At 33.5% G+C, this 17,440-nt stretch overlaps 11 protein-coding genes and 1 non-coding gene across 12 annotated transcripts; 8 read left to right on the top strand and 4 right to left on the bottom strand.

The window, feature by feature from the left end:
* Window positions 1-42: 42 nt before the first annotated feature.
* On the top strand, window positions 43-434 carry NAEGRDRAFT_79783 (uncharacterized protein). Its single transcript, XM_002677191.1, has one exon. It carries the CDS (start codon window positions 97-99, stop codon window positions 418-420), a length of 324 nt encoding a protein of 107 aa, XP_002677237.1. The 5' UTR covers window positions 43-96; the 3' UTR covers window positions 421-434.
* Window positions 435-835: 401 nt separating this feature from the next.
* Window positions 836-2,209, top strand: NAEGRDRAFT_79782 (uncharacterized protein; the record flags this gene model as incomplete). Its single annotated transcript, XM_002677190.1, has 1 exon — window positions 836-2,209. The coding sequence occupies one exon, from the start codon at window positions 836-838 to the stop codon at window positions 2,183-2,185; it is 1,350 nt and encodes a 449-aa protein (XP_002677236.1). The 3' UTR covers window positions 2,186-2,209.
* A 136-nt stretch (window positions 2,210-2,345) lies between these two features.
* On the bottom strand, window positions 2,346-3,038 carry NAEGRDRAFT_67670 (uncharacterized protein; the record flags this gene model as incomplete). Its single annotated transcript, XM_002677080.1, has 1 exon — window positions 2,346-3,038. One exon carries the CDS (start codon window positions 3,036-3,038, stop codon window positions 2,346-2,348), a length of 693 nt encoding a protein of 230 aa, XP_002677126.1.
* Window positions 3,039-3,542: 504 nt separating this feature from the next.
* On the bottom strand, window positions 3,543-4,292 carry NAEGRDRAFT_67669 (uncharacterized protein; the record flags this gene model as incomplete). The annotated part of the gene is made up of 1 exon (XM_002677079.1): window positions 3,543-4,292. The coding sequence occupies one exon, from the start codon at window positions 4,290-4,292 to the stop codon at window positions 3,543-3,545; it is 750 nt and encodes a 249-aa protein (XP_002677125.1).
* Window positions 4,293-4,626: 334 nt separating this feature from the next.
* Window positions 4,627-4,697, top strand: NAEGRDRAFT_t317. Its single transcript has one exon. It is a non-coding gene; the product is annotated as a tRNA-Gly (tRNA).
* Window positions 4,698-4,831: 134 nt separating this feature from the next.
* NAEGRDRAFT_58061 (uncharacterized protein) lies at window positions 4,832-7,473 on the top strand (the record flags this gene model as incomplete). The annotated part of the gene is made up of 2 exons (XM_002677189.1): window positions 4,832-5,102; window positions 5,153-7,473. The coding sequence occupies 2 exons, from the start codon at window positions 4,832-4,834 to the stop codon at window positions 6,613-6,615; spliced, it is 1,734 nt and encodes a 577-aa protein (XP_002677235.1). The 3' UTR covers window positions 6,616-7,473.
* Window positions 7,474-7,619: 146 nt separating this feature from the next.
* NAEGRDRAFT_49137 (uncharacterized protein) lies at window positions 7,620-8,681 on the bottom strand (the record flags this gene model as incomplete). The annotated part of the gene is made up of 1 exon (XM_002677078.1): window positions 7,620-8,681. The coding sequence occupies one exon, from the start codon at window positions 8,679-8,681 to the stop codon at window positions 7,620-7,622; it is 1,062 nt and encodes a 353-aa protein (XP_002677124.1).
* A 393-nt stretch (window positions 8,682-9,074) lies between these two features.
* NAEGRDRAFT_79780 (uncharacterized protein) lies at window positions 9,075-11,026 on the top strand (the record flags this gene model as incomplete). The annotated part of the gene is made up of 1 exon (XM_002677188.1): window positions 9,075-11,026. Exon 1 carries the CDS (start codon window positions 9,422-9,424, stop codon window positions 11,024-11,026), a length of 1,605 nt encoding a protein of 534 aa, XP_002677234.1. The 5' UTR covers window positions 9,075-9,421.
* A 141-nt stretch (window positions 11,027-11,167) lies between these two features.
* On the top strand, window positions 11,168-11,796 carry NAEGRDRAFT_56165 (uncharacterized protein). The gene is given in 2 exon segments (XM_002677187.1): window positions 11,168-11,198; window positions 11,211-11,796. 1 exon segment carries the CDS (start codon window positions 11,212-11,214, stop codon window positions 11,764-11,766), a length of 555 nt encoding a protein of 184 aa, XP_002677233.1. The 5' UTR covers window positions 11,168-11,198; window position 11,211; the 3' UTR covers window positions 11,767-11,796.
* A 497-nt stretch (window positions 11,797-12,293) lies between these two features.
* Window positions 12,294-12,617, top strand: FM170 (uncharacterized protein; the record flags this gene model as incomplete). Its single annotated transcript, XM_002677186.1, has 1 exon — window positions 12,294-12,617. The coding sequence occupies one exon, from the start codon at window positions 12,294-12,296 to the stop codon at window positions 12,615-12,617; it is 324 nt and encodes a 107-aa protein (XP_002677232.1).
* A 347-nt stretch (window positions 12,618-12,964) lies between these two features.
* NAEGRDRAFT_58058 (uncharacterized protein) lies at window positions 12,965-14,867 on the bottom strand. Its single transcript, XM_002677077.1, has one exon. It carries the CDS (start codon window positions 14,722-14,724, stop codon window positions 12,994-12,996), a length of 1,731 nt encoding a protein of 576 aa, XP_002677123.1. The 5' UTR covers window positions 14,725-14,867; the 3' UTR covers window positions 12,965-12,993.
* A 1,170-nt stretch (window positions 14,868-16,037) lies between these two features.
* NAEGRDRAFT_33600 (uncharacterized protein) lies at window positions 16,038-16,905 on the top strand (the record flags this gene model as incomplete). The annotated part of the gene is made up of 2 exons (XM_002677185.1): window positions 16,038-16,573; window positions 16,620-16,905. Coding segments are annotated over 2 exons (822 nt in total), but the record flags the coding sequence as incomplete, so codon positions are not given.
* Window positions 16,906-17,440: the final 535 nt, after the last annotated feature.

Genomic DNA, 17,440 nt, shown 5'->3' with positions numbered 1-17,440 from the left:
TACAGAATAGACACTTTTAAAAAAATTGCTTTAAGAGAATATCGCAGACAAACAAAGGCTGGAAAAAAATCTTTTGATTTTGTGTTACGAAACGGAATGGTACAACCAGCTGAGGGTGATGTTTTTGAATGTCCTAATGGTCTTTCCTTGCGTCCAGGAGGTCATACTCTTGGGCATATTCTTGCCCACTACAAAAAAAAGGTTGGGCTAATTCTGATTCCTGAAGGAGTTGCCATTCCAGATGACTTGGTTCTTATTCATGAACACACCGACCATTATTCTCTTCAAACTTCCGTTCCTTGTACAGAAGATGAGTTGAACGCAAAATTAAATCATTTCTTTGAAACAACACCTAATATTCAAAAAGTACCGTTGGAGGCCTACTTAGAACAATTCCCTCTTATGAAAATTAAATTTTAATGAGCTTTAGGCTAGTAAATGTTCATTGGTCATCGTTTTAATAGTTCGATCTTCTCTGACAATGTTGTTGCAAAAATTAAACAGCTTGTTACACAAATAAACAGGTATAAACTTAAAATATGCCGACACCAGGGATCTTAAGATCTTCAGTCTTACGCTCTCCCAACTGAGCTATGTCGCCTTCACATTTATTTTTCAAATTGACATCAAGCGGTTATATAAAACTATTCAAAAAATAGTTCAAATCTTTTGATACCAATTTTAAAGCTTCTAGACCATTTTCTGCTTCTTCACATTTACACATTTTAAGAATTCCCTTTATTTTAGATTTGCAGGAAATTTAACCTTTGCATTCTTTAGAAAATTTAAATAATTTTGATTTATTCATTATAATGTCAGGAGTATCGTTAAAAAAATGTCTCCACTCACACTTTTACTTTTGTTGGTCCTAGTAGTGCTAGAGTTGGTTTGTGCTGGCCTGAACCCAAATTTCACACTGGTTGTTGGTGGAGATTACAGAACCACATCTCCAGTCACAGGTAAATTCATTGATTCTCTGGCATCTTTGCAAGAGGGTCATGGATCCGATTGGCATGCCGTCGGAAACTCTCTTCCTTTTCCATTTAAAGATGTGAATGGACGTCCACTTGGATATGAAGTTTTCGCAATGAAAATCTTGAGTAGGGAAAGGTTGGTGATTGTGGGTGGAAGTTTCCAAGGTAATGGTTTTAAAGGGGTAGCTCAATTTAAGGCTGATTTGCAGATGTGGGACAATATGAAAGGAGGGTTAGACAGTTCGGTAACTGTGAAGGATATTGATTATGAGGAAGATTATGGACTTGTGTATATTGTTGGATATTCATATGAGAATCAGAAATTTAACAGCAAGATTGTTGTGTGGAATGTTAAAGAGGAAAAGTGGACTAATTTTGAAGTTAACAATGCTCCAGTTGAGTTTACATCTGCAGCATTTACAAAGGTTAGAGTTTGCAATAATAAGGATGGAAGATTTATGGTGGTTTCCTCTAAGAGTAATTTGTTTATAGTGGATTTACAAACAAGAAAATGTTCTATCCCTTTTTCTACCAAGAATAGTTTGAACGATTTTCTACTAATCTCTGAAAAGGACACAAGTTCAATATCAGTAATTGTTGTTGGTACCTTCTCAGTTGATCAAATTAAAAACTCGGCAAGAGTTCAATTCAATACTGCTACGTTTACTCTTGAAGATTTGAAGCTATTTGGATCAAACAATTCAATTGGAATCAATTCCATAGTATTTGATTCTGTTAATTCCAAGTACTTTGCTTCAAGAGTGGAAGGAGCTGCCATATCACTTGATGCAGACTCTTCGACATGGACAGAGTTTGGAACTCCAATAGGATACATGGCTCAAATCTTTACAATGGATGGTGAAATATTCATAGGTAATTCTGATTGCTCCTCTGGCTATCCATTCTATAGATTTGACAGACTAAATCAAAGATGGCAACATTTCTTATTGGATACAATGGGAAAGTATGAAAATTGCATTTTGAACTATTGGATTACAACAGAAAGCAGTATTATTTACAATAATTATTCAAGCAGTATCAGTAGCAGCGACAATCCTAAGGAGGAGGACTATACTCTGATTGGGGTTATCTTTGGAAGTGTGGGAGGGTTCATCTTGTTAGTGTTGATTGTTGTCTTAATAATGAGTGTTCTCTTTTCGATTCTCAAGAAACTGAAAAAGAAAAATGGTGAAAATCAATCACTCTTATAAACAAGTTTAGAACAATTTAGCTCCAAAGTATTCATGATTAATACGTTCCTCAAGTAGTTGTTCTGTAAAATTGAGATAGTATCCATTTGCTTTCACTGCAACTATCTCCATCTGTTCTGGGACTTGTGGAAAGTATTTAATGACAGCTGCATTGGCATACTCAATGGCTTTCAATGCAAATTCCACAGTTAAAAAGATCTTCACTAAGATAAGTCCAAAGAAATGGTAACTCTTTCAAAGCCATCATGGCCAATTCCTCATTTGACCTTAACTCATAGGATAGATATCTGAAACAATCTGCGTTCAGTAACAGTGTTTCTTTAGCAATTTCAAAATCATTTCTTAAAAATTGGCTTGCAAATGCAATTGAATATGGATTTACCTTCACAGCTTGTTTAATGAATTCTCTATCCTGTTTCAGCGTCGAATCAACAAAATCCAAAATATAAGCATCAGGACAATATTTGAGTGCTTGTAAAATAAATTCTGCATCACCTTTCAAACTTGGTGAAATATTTTTGAAAATGTAACTATCAGACCTCTTTTTCAGATCATTCAAAATTGAATTTTTGTCCTCCAAATCTATTTCTGAATTTGTGTTAGTTTCAACTATCTCATCCTCTTCATAGCACTCATTTGCACGCTTAGGAGCATATTTCTTTGCCTTTTCCTCATTCTTAATTATTTGAAAAATAAATTCTGTACTGTTTTGCAATATTTCATTGCAATAAATCCTATCACTGCGAGTTCTAATTGAGTAGTCCAATAATCCATATTTTTTGATCCTATCGAAAAAAAGATCTACCTTCTCATCAAACCACTCATCACAAATATTAAATTCATTCCTAAACATGTGTTTTTGCAGAAATTTACAAATATAAAATTTATCATGCGCAAACTCGATCGGAAGATGGCACCACAATTTAATCTATTATGAATCCATTTACATTTTCCTTTGCTTTGATAAGTGAATTTTTGTTTCAGTTTGATAACATTTTCATGATCACAAAACAATGAATCATGCAATATTATTAGTGTTGGCATTTTTTGATATTTTGTAAAGAACCATTGAATCTTAACATATTGCTACACATGGTTAATAGCTTTTAAATCAGTGCAAACTGTTGTACAGCTCTACTTTTCATTAACAACTCAGTGGATGCAATAGCAATTTTTCATCCAATTAGAAAGTTACTCTTTTACAGCTATTCAATTTATTTAACTTTATGAAACTTCGAAGTTTTATTCTGTAATGTCCCTGTACACATACAAGAACAGCTTACGATCATTATGATGAACAATTTCCTCACCAACAATTTCAAAAAAGGTGTTTGAGTCGTTTCCAAAATAGAATGTTTTATGCACTCAGATTCAAATTGGAATTAATCACCTCTGTTGCCTTTTGAGCCATTGCAAGAACAGAGTAATAATTAACATAATCCTTCTGCACCTCAATGGTCAAATTGTCTCTTGTTATGATAAACAACTTTCCATCGGGTAAGCCTTCTCTCTTTTGTGTTTGATTCATGACCACTCTTAATGCAGCAATATTACGTATAGGAACACTCATGCTGGTTTCCAATCTCTTGTTTTTCCAATAGGCTCCAAATGTATTAATTGTCAATTCACCACTGCTAACAGTCAAGTTAAATTCCATTGTGAAGAATATTGAGATGAAAATTATAATTCCAATGCAAGGAACAATAAACATTGAGGCAACTCCAACAACAAATTGAAACAAGTAATCCAACTCAGGAGGCTGTCTTATAACATATCTCCCCCTTTCATCCTTTTCACAACTGAACTGTCCTCTCTGTGTAGATGTCCTCCAAGGAATGGGGGTAAAATCAGATTCCACCTGTTCAATACACAAAACGTGGGTTAATTCAAATTTGCTTTCTGCTGCCGGTGCCTGTGAAGAAGAAGGTGAGCAAGGTTGCAGAGATTTACTGGAAAATTTGTGTAGTTGTTGAGGTGAAATATCAGAAGAGCCAACATTCACAACAGTATCACAACTTTCAGAACTGCTTTCATCAATTTCCATCGTGATAATTTCTGCTGTTGTTCGTTGAAGTAAAATTGAATGAGAGGAAGTTGTTGGGTTCATCTGATGATTCTAACACTTCAAAGGTGTTTTTTTTCAAGTAACTCTTCAATGTCCGTTTGGGGATGAGGAACAAGATGCATTTTCGCTAAAGCTCTTGGATTTATTGGGTAATTTTAACTACAATTAAGATGAAATTACTTGAATTGGAATAATTATTATGAACTCTACCTTCTTTAAGAATACTGACTCCTTACCTTAAATCAATCATAAAAATTACTATTAAGTAAAGAGTAAATAGCGAATAGTACAGAAAAACAGATCTTGTTGGAAAAAGGACCTTCCAGGTTAGGGATACTTATCAACCCACATTGATCAATTAATTTTAAAGAGAGAAGCATTAGTAGTGTAACGGTATCATACCAGCCTTCCAAGCTGGTGACCCGGGTTCGACTCCCGGCTAATGCAATTCATTTTGTTAATTTTTAATCAAGGCTTAGACCATTTCCTTAAGGAACGTCTAGTTTTACAGTTGTAAAATTTTTCAAGATTTATTAAAAAAAATATATGCTCCCAACGTCTAAGGAACACGCATCATCGACATGAAATGGGTACAATTATCAATCAATAGCACTGAGGAAGTGGAAAAGCAAGCCTTTGAAATTGCCGAACTCTACCGAGTGCTCTTTCTCCAACTAAAACTGGAGAAACAACAAGAAATCCACAACTTGTTAAAACATCCAAAAGATGCCGAGAAGCCCAAATCACAAATGAATTACGTTGATAAGATGGGAGTACTCAACAAATTATCTATTGCCATCAAAGAACGTATACAGGAAATTGATGAAGTGAGGAAGTTGAATATCTCTAGTGGTAGGTAGTATAGTGTAATAGTATGGCTTGATCAATTTTACTTTATGTAGACTTCTCGAACAAGTTGAAAGATATTAAATCCAAGTTTGAAAGCCTCCTTAATGCTTACAATGTATCAACATTATCTAAAATTGATGAATTAAAAACAGCCCTATTTGCTGTAAAACAATCTACTCCAACAACTATTGATGATAAATATGAAATTACAGAGGAAAATAATCCGTTTTTAGAAAATAAGCCAGAAAACTCGGGTTCGACTAAGCAATCATTACTAGATGGTTTAAAGAGACAAGCCATTAACAAATCAAAGGCTCAATCTGGAAAGAAAGTAAAACCAATTTATTCATGGGAAAAAGGGAATAATAATGAAAAGAAGCCAACACCATCAGATATTGAGCTTCCACACAATCTAGATAATAATTCTTTTAGTGATCAAATGTCCAGAGTTGGAAAAATGATTGAAGAACAGCTAATGAATGTACAAAAACCAAGACATTCCTCTCCTTCAGAGATTTCTCCAAGAAGATCCTATGTAAAAAAGAAAGAAGAAAAAGATGTAATACACGCACCACTAGTTGAACAACAATTATCTCCTCGAAATTTACACTTGGAAATTGAAATGAATGAAGAAGATTATGCTAAGCTAAAGAAGAGAAGATCAATGTCATTGATTAAGGAGAGACCTAGATCTGGTAGTCCAAGAGTTGTTGGACCAAGAGGGGATAAAATTAGAGAATTATCAATGAGTGATTTGAGTAATTCATCGGATTCTGCCTCCTCTTCTGGAAAGAAGAATTTCCTTCAAAAAGGAAAAGGAAGATTGGCCTCGGATGGTAATCCGTTCCTTAAAATTTACTCTCAACCTCAAATTTTGTACAATACAACAAACTACCTTGCTGGACTTGAATATCCGCAAGAACCTCTTGACAACTTGGACCAGTATGAAAAATCTCAGTTATACTCTGCAATCAATGAAAAATCTCCTGCATTTTCAGTAGCAGATGTTGAGGGATTGTATATTACAACTGCTGGACCATATCAAGACCCTAAGGATAATTTTTTCAGACCTGACCAAAAAAACAAATGGGTTGTCAGTAAGGGATTCCAAACAGCAACACCAAGAAGAGAGGAATTCACAAGAGACAAATCACTCCCACAGTTTATTAATAGTGGATTAAGATATGAAAGTTCAAATCCAAATATTGTACAACAAAAATTGAGAGCAGATGATAAGGATAAGGAAAAGATGATATCGCCTAGAGGTTTTATTTCTTCGTTCGGTGGAAATGGTTGTGCACCAATTGACAAACAATATAGCTTTGGTTTCTATAGCCCTACCAAAGGATCTGTGCACTCATTTACAGCTCCTATTGAAAAGGTTAGAACTACCTCAAAATCACCTGTTTTAACAAGACAAGGTTCAAATGCAATTAATTCATCCGCCATCAATGTAATTGCTAGAAGTATGGCCTCTCCTAAGCAAAGTCCAAGAGTATCATACAACCATTATTAATTAATAGATCCATAACAATATCTATATCTAGAGTCTTTGTATCTGGTTTCATTTTGTACACTCTTACTGGTTGTTCTACATCTCAATAAACAAAGTTCAAAAACTGTTTTTACGCCCTTAAATAATTTTTCATCCTTCCATTGTTGGAATGATCTTTGGAGTTCTTCTCTCTTGTCAATATCCATACAGCAACTGACACAATGTTCATAAGATGAGCAACATTGATTAGTGTGACATGTCGAGCATGAATATCTTTCAATTGGTGGAAGACCATCCTTTCTAGCTTGTTCGTCATCAATGTGTTTACAACATCTAGTTTTTGGATCTACATGCATAATTGAGCAAACATATCCAAGACTATCAGTAATATATTCAGCTCCTTGTTTAGTATTTCTACATTGCACATTTTCTACTTTAACTTTGAGAGAGTTGTCTTTTTCAGAGTCCAAATTTTCTCCAATTTGAGTGATTGTGGTCTTTGTATCTAGAAAATCAATCCTATCATCAAAAAATCCATCAATAATTGAAGTTTGGTGATTCTTTTTCTTTGTTTCAATTTTTTGTACATTAAAACTGTCAGAAGACTGTGGTTCTTGATTTTCCGCTTGTTGCAACAATGAATTAGTTTGTGTATCCTTGTTAGTTGTGTCATGAATTCTTGGTCCATTATTATTGCTAATCTTTTCTCCATCCTTCTTTAAATTTGAAGGAGGATGTAGAATGCTACTCTTTTGTTCCGATGATGTTTGAATTATCATTTGTTGTCTATATGAAAAGTATTTAACGAACAGCACGAGTGATACGGAGGAGAGCATTGCAATCAACAATATCAAATAGAGTGCAAATCGTGCATTCATTTTCTTTTTTTTCGAATTTTCCTTGTTCATTCATTGGTTGGAGTGACGACATTAAATCTATTTTTAATTTAAAACGTTCAAAAAACAAAATTGGCGCATTGAAATTGTAAGGGCAATATTTAGTTGAACTTTTAATTACTTAAGGTTTTATACAATCAAAGAGTTCAATGCTTGCTCTTGTTGATTATTGTCATTTGCAATAGAATTTTGAGAAGGCATATTTAAATTTTCAATTTCGAATGGAGCAATATTCATAAAAAGTATTGAACCACTATCACCAACCATACAATAGAATATTGGAATAGTTCCAAACATGTTGTGCATTCTGAAAACGTCCTCTATCGGTGGAACTGTACTTCTGGAAAATGAGGTAATAATTACAACCATGGCTGGAGGACTTTTGAGATCTGTAGTTCCAGATTTCCAAACATCAAACATTATTCTTTCTGTTTCATTATTTACATTAGAGTTGAATTTTTCATGTTGAACAATATTGAGAGTGTTGAATAATTGTTGGAGATTCAATTCTTGACTGTCTTCCAATTTCATATTATATACAAGAGGTTTGTTAGATTCGTCTGATAATACATCTATTGATTCTTGATTAGTCATGGTATATGGATATGTATTAGGGAAATCACATGCCTTTCTCTCCTTCTTTTTTCTTTTAGATTGAGATTTTGTTTGTTTAGTCTCAATAGGTGTATTGTTCTCTACCTTTCTCTTCTTTGACTCTTTTTCATCCTTAATAATGTGATCTATAGAGTGTCTTTGAACTGAAAATCCCAATTTCTTCAGGTATGAATAGGCAATAAATGAGTTTAGTAAATCCTCAGGATATTTGTACAGTGAATTCAATTGATTAGAATAACGAAGGAATAAAGAATAAGCCTCCTGAACAGTAGAAATAACATTGCCACATCTAACATTATAACTCTTGGAGTCCACTTCTATTGTTTTAATATCCATTGGGTCCTTTTCATGAATTAAAATCAATGTTCCAACATCAATCAAATATAATGCTTCTTCAATATGTAAAAATTTGAAAGCTCTTTCTCCATCTTGCCTCGAAATAATTTTTAAATCCAATCCTTCAATATAAACTGATGGATATTGATCCAACCGAGGGCATAAATTTTCTCTCCTCACTGAAAATCCCATATTTGCTGTTAATTTTCCTTTCAAATGCAGAACTTTAACTGCATTCATCTCTGGAATAAACTCTGCAAATGAAACATCCTTACTATGGTCAATTTTGAAATTGCACTGAATAAATGAATTAAACCTACTCTCTTTTCGATCGTTCCTGTTGCAATAATGTATAGAGAGATTCCTTTCTTTCATTAATCCTCAAGTCAAGTTCCTCCTTTGATATTATTGCCCTTTGATCCAACTTTTCTCCAAATCTTGGAAAGGGTAATCTTTCCTTTGCTTGTTGTATATTGGCTGCTTGTGTTCCTTTCATTCTCTTCTTTCCACCTTCACTCTTTGTTTGTTCCGACGATGAAGATGCTGAGACTTGTTGATTTCCGTTGTTGCCACCATCACCATGATTTTCATTTTGCATTTTTATTTAATTTTGCTTTCATCAAAAAATGTCATCAAATACAGAGAAAATAACAATCAAGGAAGAAGATGAAATCATGGAAGAAGATACATTGAGACAATACAAAATAATGTTCTCTCTCTTTTTTGAAACATTGACCAAGTTGGAACAAGAAGGTAATTTCGAAGCCTATCATTACCTGCTGAAAAAATTCGAGACAAGAATTACTCCCCAATCAGGTGAAAACTTTGTAGAGAATATTAAAACTCTGAATATTAGATCATCTACGATGAACATTGGAAAGGAAATTGAAAAGATTCAAAATTTTGATGATCGTCTAGAGTTTGAAAACATGTATCGTTTAATAATGGCAAAGAAGAGGGATGAAGAATAGATTAAAAAAATGAAAAATGATCCCTCTAATAATACAATGATGCATCAATTATGTAATAACAATACGATAGCATCACTCGGAGATGAGAATCCTTCAAAGAAGAAGAAGGCAAATTGTAAAGATGAATACTGTCACATTGTTGAATATTTTAATCAACTATATTTATTTGTGCAAGATTTGGAAAGTTGGGAAGAAGGGAAATCAATTTTTGATTATAGGAAAATAATTTCCAAAATTTCACAACAATTAGATAATTCAAAAGAAAATACAATAGAAATTATTCAATACAATTCATTAACTCCTTGTTTGTTAGATAACATTTCGAGCTCATTAATGCCAATTCTTTTTTTGACTGAAAAGTCTGGAAGAGATTTGTTTCATGATCCACTCATTTGCTACTTTTCCCAAAAGATTATCTTCAAATTGTGGATTTTGGATGTGAAAAAGAGTAATGATTTTTTGAACTTGTTGTGTGAAATTGTTCGAATTGTAAAATTAAGAAATGAGGAATGTATCATGTTAATTAGAAATATTGTAAAACATTTGAGGAAATCCCAACAAGAGTTCGATTCTGAAATTTTATTTCGATTGATTATTAGGATTACCGATCAACTAGTTGAAACTTATAAGAATAATAATCTTTCAGATTCATTTTCTCTCCTCTTTGCAACCAATGACATGATTTATAATTATATCAAACTTGTAGAAAATCTTGACCTTTCTGAATTGATTGCAAGTAGAATTTTATCCTATTGTATTGCCATGTTAGAGTGTAATGGTACTCGTATGGATGTCAATTCAAAAAAGTTATTTTCCATCATGAGAAAAGTTATTGAAATTTCTTCACATGATTTTGTCAACCAGCTTACTAACGCGATAGGTCATTATCCTTCTCTATTCAACAGCAATGAGTGTATTGAGACTGATTTTTGCAGTGAGCGTGTAGAATCATCGGTGCAGAGAGAGTTTCTCCTCTTGGTTATCAAGATGGTTGAAAAATGTAATTATAACAATCTTTCTAGTGAGTCCATTTGGCACCAACTGGATTTGAAGAGCATCTTTGAAACGAGTGAAGAAATGTTCTATTCAACCATTCAGAGAATTTGTTCCATGCATGATGTGAGCTTGTTAAAAGTTTTCCTTTCTCTCTTTCACATACATTCCAATTGGCTAAAGTTTTATCAGCTGCAAGAAGAATCCAAAAATTGTCCAACCACTACCGATGACAAATTACTAGCAGAGAGAATTAATCAATTCATGAATAACCTTTTAAATCCACTCTCAATAATTTACCACTTGCTGAGCATTTTGAACTTTAACATTCAAGTGTTGATGGATTATTTAATTTCTGATGAAACTTGTGAGTGCATTCTAGAGTTGATATTCAAGACGTGTCGATGGTATCAATACTATGTTTCCAACCAAGAGAAGGATGAGAGGACGGGACATGAGCAGATTGAAGATAGTCAACAACAAACGATGATGACTAGTGTTGTATCCGTGATGAATAATTTACATTTGGAAATTTACCAACTCTACTCCAAAGGAATCTTCCCCTATGATGCTAGTACATTGTTGAAGCGATTGCTAATATTTGATAGGAAGCAAAGATGAATAAGTGGTAATTTTTATCTGCTTAGAGCGTTATTGTGGTGGTTCAAGCTGAGAAATGCTTCTAAAAAATTTTGATTGTAAAATAATAGTTAACCATTCCTCGCCACTATTTTAAAAAGTTTGTTGAAAAAAAAACGTCAAGTGAGTATTGAATATCTTTCTTCATTTTTATTAACTTGCATAGAATGGTCCAAAATAGATGTTATAGAGTCCACTCCAAGGTTGCCATGCCACCTAGACGTCCATTCGAAAAGGAACGTTTGGACAGAGAATTGAGAATGTGCGGAAAGTACGGTTTGAAGAACAAGCACGAAATCTGGAGAGTCCAATACTACCTTGCTCGTGCTCGTAAGACTGCTAGACATTTGCTCACTTTGCCAGAAGATGATATCAAGAGACAATTCGAAGGTGCTGCTTTGTTGAGAAGAATGACCAGATTAGGTTTGTTGGATGAATCTAGACAACAACTCGATTACATCTTGTCCTTGAAGGCTGAAGACTTGTTGGAAAGAAGATTGCAAACCATCGTCCAAAAGCTCAACTTGTCCAAGTCTATTCACCACGCTAGACAACTTATCTTCCAAGGTCACATCAGAGTTGGTAAGCAAACTGTCAATGTTCCATCATTCACTGTTAGAGTTGACTCTGAAAAGCACATTAACAAGTCACCTTTCAGCGCTTTAGTTCAAGGTGGTAAGCCAGGTAGAATGACCAAGAGAAAGAACAAGAAGTCAGAATAAATAAATTAACCAAAAAACACATTATTTCATAAAAAATATATTTTTTTAAAATTTAAATAAAAAAATAGAAACAAGAAGAATGGCCAACAATCAAGAACAAGATCACTTAGTATTCATGATTCTACCAGGAAATGGTTGCGAGGATATTTTGGATTCAAATTGGTATAGTGATTTAACTGATAAAATTAGAGAATTGTTTGATGATGATATTTCTCGGAAATGCACTGTTATTTGCAAGGATATGCCTGATCCATATGTTGCAAGAGAATCCATATGGATTCCTTTTGTTGAAAAACATATTGAACCATATAGAGAGGAAGGTGCAAAATTAATATTAATTGGTCACAGTAGTGGAGCCGAATGTTGGTAAGTTTGCTACTTTGCTCAAATATTCTGAACTATTAATGATCATATTAATTAAATATGAAAATAATCGGAAATTAATTAAATTTTAATTGTGATAATTGCAATCTATTAATTGTATAAATTCTCCTATTTGAAATGGTCATTGTTGAAATGGATATAGTATGAGATATATTGAAAAACATACACTTCATGCTTGTGTTCTTGTTTCTGCTTGCGTAACTGATATGGGTGATGAAAATGAAAGAAAGAGTGGATATTACAATAGAGAATGGAATTGGGAATTAATGAAAAGAAATTGTCCAATTATTGTTCAATTTGGATCTGAGGATGATCATTTAGTTGATTTTGAAAGTGAACAAAAAGTTGTTTTTGAAAAGCTTGGATCCATTCCATATATTTTCCAGGATAAGAATCACTTTTTATCCTACCAAGTGGATCATTCCATTGTTCAAGCTATTCAAAATGATATCATTAAAAAATTGTAAACCAGATTGTCTTTTCAATTTAAATTTTTCATACGACTGCATCAGTTTTCCATTTCTTTGACTTATTTCGAAACATATGGAGTTAGATAAACTAAAACAAATGAACCCACAATTTGAAGAACCTGTTGTGAAACATGCTTAGGTAGCAAGGAGTTCACAGAGCAATGTTATTGAGTATTGAGCCCTCCAAATTTCAAAACAAGTTTATTTGTGACGAATCATGGGTTGTCTTGAAGGAAGAGTAACAATAACCATTGAGGAAGAAAAGATATAAATCAAAGGTGGAATAAACTCGATTTGGGAAGTGCATGAAACATTTATCAAATTCATTGAGTAATAAATAACTATTGAAAACAATTCATTTAAATATTTATCATTAGTTAGATTGCTCATCTCGTAACTCATCAGGAGTAGGATCACAACAAAGATTACAAATATTTTGAGCTCGTTCATAGACTGTTCCTAACATGTACTGATTGTAATAGTTCATATTTTGATGTTTGGCTTGTATCTTTTCAAACATGTACTGAATGTGATTGATGAATGTTAACTGAATCTGTTTTTCATCTCGTAGGGTGTTAATGATCTTTTCCAATTGGTGTAAATCTCCAAAGTTCACGTTTGCCAAGTTGACATCTTTCCTCTTGATAAAAGAGGTGGATGCTATTTGACTCCTTATTTCATTTGGACACGCGATGCATAGAACTCTGGATGCTGTTGGCAATGGAAGAAATTTAAAGTTTCTCCCTATTGAACATCCAAGTTCGAAATGGCAATAATTTACATTCTTTACAGTATCTATCTTGTTAATGACAAAATAAAGCTTGTCATAGATTGAGGATCCAAAATAATAATCCTTTTGTTTTTTTGGACCTCCACTATACAAGGATGTAATACTCTTGAAATTAGATTCCAATGCAGAGTAGCATCCACTCAACAATGTATCCAACACTGTCTTGCTAATAGAACTCACTAATCCACCAGACGAAGGTGTTGGCTGCTGTACATTATTGCCATTCTGTAGGGTGTTATCAGTGATTTGTAATTGACTATATACATGTTTGTACAATTTCTCTCTTGTTTCTTGATCAATTATGGTCAGTTGTAACATGTAGAGAGAATTTCCAATACTCAACAAATGTGCTGGACTCAAGAGGAACAACACTAATGAAGAGTTTTTGTAAAAGAATTCCAATACCTCAATATTTGCTTTGAATTTTTCCACATCCAAATTCATGGAACCATTAAATCCTGGTGTATCAATGAAAATCAAATTTTCCACCAACCATTTTTCTCCATCATCTTCCTCCAGGTTTTTCTGTGAGTTATTCTTCTTGATAGCTTTTGGATCTAGTAGTTCCCATTCAGATTCTGCAGGTTCCTTCTTTTTAGTCGTGGTGCAAATATTATCAACAAACTCTGAAAGTTCCTTCTCTTTCTTTCTCTGTTTCTTTCTCTCTTGAACATTTCCCTGATACATTTTCTCCATATCAGTTCCATCTATAAATCTGGCATTCACCACATATGCTTTAACTAGCTCATGATGTTTTATGAGCACAGTTTTCATAGTAGAATCATAAAATTGACGATATCTATTCATCTTGTCAGTCTGTGAAAGTTCACAATATAGAATATTTTCTCTTTCGTCTGTTATTTGCCTCTCTAATGGTTGAGATTTCCATTCGTCAATATCAAAATTTGGATCTCTTTTTTTCCTATTGAATTCTTTCATTAAATTATCATATTTTGAAATTCCAACAATATTTCTAAATTCCTTTTCACTAACACATTCCAAAATTGTAAACTGAGTATCAATGGCATTGGCACCAGTTTCTCTAATGCTAGATCCAGAGAATAAATAATTAACGAATGAAGATTTACCAGCAGATTGATCTCCCAACACAAGCACTACATTCTTATTGAGTGGAATTTTACTAAAATCCAACTCATATGACTCCTTTGCAATATCAGCCATTTCCATAGAGTACAATTCCAAAGTTTGTCTATTCAATGCTTGTGTCGATTGATTCCCCGAAAGTTGAACATTCTCTCTGCTTCCATAGGCTAACTTGCCCGTCTTGCTCAATAAATTATTAAAATACTCCATCACAAGTTGTAGTACTATTTTCTTTCTTCATGTAGATTCCGAGAGAGAGTTGATGGTGGCCACCACGATCACGTTTGAAAATTCTCTGATGAGACTAAAACAGAAGAGGAAGGCAACTGATAAAATTCTAATGATGATTTGATTCAATTTTTTGTATTTAAAAATAGTCTAATTCTTGTGCCTCACGTTTTAATGAGCAAGTTGGGTTTTCATCCTGTCATGATCCAGTAACACAGTACAGTAGTGAAGAAAATTATTGTCATTAATATTTGTTGTTCTTATTAGAGTTGTTGTATATTAGACATCCGGCAACGCGTTGAAAATCGCGATTTTTTAAATCGCGATTTGAACGTTTGAAAATGAATGATGATTAACGTCAACGTTGAACAAACATTTTATTACGTTTTATTCGTCTTCAACTTTTCGTGTTGTTTTGCAACATATCTGACGATGAAATTATTATGTTATCACCAACAAGAGGTGTGAATGCAGTCGTCAAAAACAACTACGTCGAAGTTGTAAATCATACAGACGTTCCTATAATGTTTAAACCATGCGTCGTAATAACAAAATCCAATATTTATTGGATTTTTAAAAAGTTTGGTGGCATAGAAATTATCCCAAAAACATCCGAAAAGAGACCTAATATGATGGAGTTTCAATTTAGTGTTGGTAAATTTGATGAAGACATCATCTTTGACACAGATGAAATCATTAGCAAGAAAGATCCTATTGGCGAAAAAGGTTTAACATATACTTTGAAACTAACATTCCCAAAAGTTACCGATTTAACTAAACAAATTGACGTTGAGGAGAGACTAGATTACTATGTAGTAAAGATACACAAAAAAGAACAACCAGTACCACGTATCAATATTAAATCATTTAATAAAATGTAGTTGCAACGTTTTAAAACGTTTTTCATGGGACTGTCTTTGTAAAAATAACTTCACAGACTATTTGCATATCAATAAGTGGTCTTTGCACGTTAAAGTTTAGTTTACGAAGTTTGATTGTCTGTCATGAAACGTAGTGATAAGGTTTCAAAACCTTTTAACACCAAAACGTTAAAAACGCGTTGCCGGATGTCTATTGGAACGTTACATGTTTAAAATTGCAATTTTATTGTTTGGCGCCAAAATTGTCTACAAAAGTTCAAAGTAAAAAAATATTCAACCATCATCATTGCAATACTTCAAGGGAGAGTATCTTTTGTTGTTCCATATGGTGAAGAAGGTTATATTGCACGAATAATAATAATACAACAGCAACATCATTTTACAAAATTATACTAATATTATACAACAACAACAATGAATAGATACGTAGTCGAAAAGAAATTGGGAAGTGGAAGTTATGGAAGTGTCTTTGTAGTGCACTCAACAACTAATATTGATAAGAAATATGTGATGAAAAAGATTCCATTGAAGGGTCAATCTCAAAAGGAAAAGAATAGTGCCAAGCAAGAAGTCAAGCTCTTGCAAACACTTCAACATCCCTTCATTGTCCGATACATTGATTCATTTATGGATGAGGAGAGCAACTTGTGTATTGTTATGAGCTTTTGCAAAGGAGGTGACTTATCGAACTTTATTCAGAAAAATTATCTCAATCAAAGAGTTCCAGAAAAGACTGTTTTGAAATTGTTTGTCCAATCAGCTCTGGCTCTCTATTTTATTCACAATCAAAAGGTTTTACACAGAGATTTGAAATCACAAAATATTTTCTTATCAGAGAAGGGAAATGTTAAATTAGGAGATTTTGGTATTGCAAAAGTGTTTGATGAATCAGGAATGAGAACTTGTGAGCAAATGGCCCAAACTACAATTGGAACGCCATTGTACATGAGGTAAGTCAATTAAGAGTTAAATTGAATTTACTGACATTCACAATAGTCCAGAACAATGTGGAGGATCAAAATATAGTTATAAATCGGACGTTTGGGCTTTGGGAGTGATTCTTTATGAAATGGTTAACCAAGGTGCTTTGCCATTCAAAGGAAAAAATATTCAAATGCTTTTCCTTAATATTCAAAAAGGTTATTATTCCCCAATCAAGAATGTGAACCATTACAATAGTCAACTCGTAGGATTGATCACTAAATGTCTCCAAACAAGACCATCGAAGAGACCAACGCTTAAAGAAATTTTACAAACCCCAATTATTGTAAAATATATTAGACAACAAATGCTTACATTATCTCCAACAGGGGAGTTGGTTTTAGCTCAAGATCAAGTTGAAGATATTGTTCCAGAAGGAGAAATGGCCAATCTTACTGCCCAGCTTTCTGAGTTGGGTATTTTGAATTCGAGAATTATTGATAGCACTCCTCCAGCTTCTCCTGTGCCATCAACAGGTGTATCTGAAAAATCACCTGTTCCATCCAATCCAAATCATATCGTTGCAAGAAAAGTGGTTCAACCCCAAACAGCAAGAAATCAAACTCCTATACCGTCGGATCTTAAATCTGTTCCTAAACCACAAATCTTAAAGGTTCAACCTAGTGTTCAACCTCTTCCATCATCCAGACCATCCTCTTCAAATCAAGTAGTGAAGGAAAAGAAGATAGATCAAGAAATTTTAAAGCTTCACAAGGAGCAAATGAGAGTTGAAAAAATGTTGGAACAAGTTAGAAGGGAAAAAGAGGAAAAGCTTAAAAAAGAGAGAGAGGAGAATAATTTCTCTGAGTTCAGTAAGAAATTCCAAAACCTCAATG

This window comes from Naegleria gruberi, assembly GCF_000004985.1.
Source record: "Naegleria gruberi genomic scaffold NAEGRscaffold_24, whole genome shotgun sequence".
In the NCBI taxonomy this organism is placed as follows: Eukaryota; Heterolobosea; class Eutetramitea; order Acrasida; family Naegleriidae; genus Naegleria; species Naegleria gruberi.
This window is presented reverse-complemented; position numbering and strand designations above follow the sequence as displayed.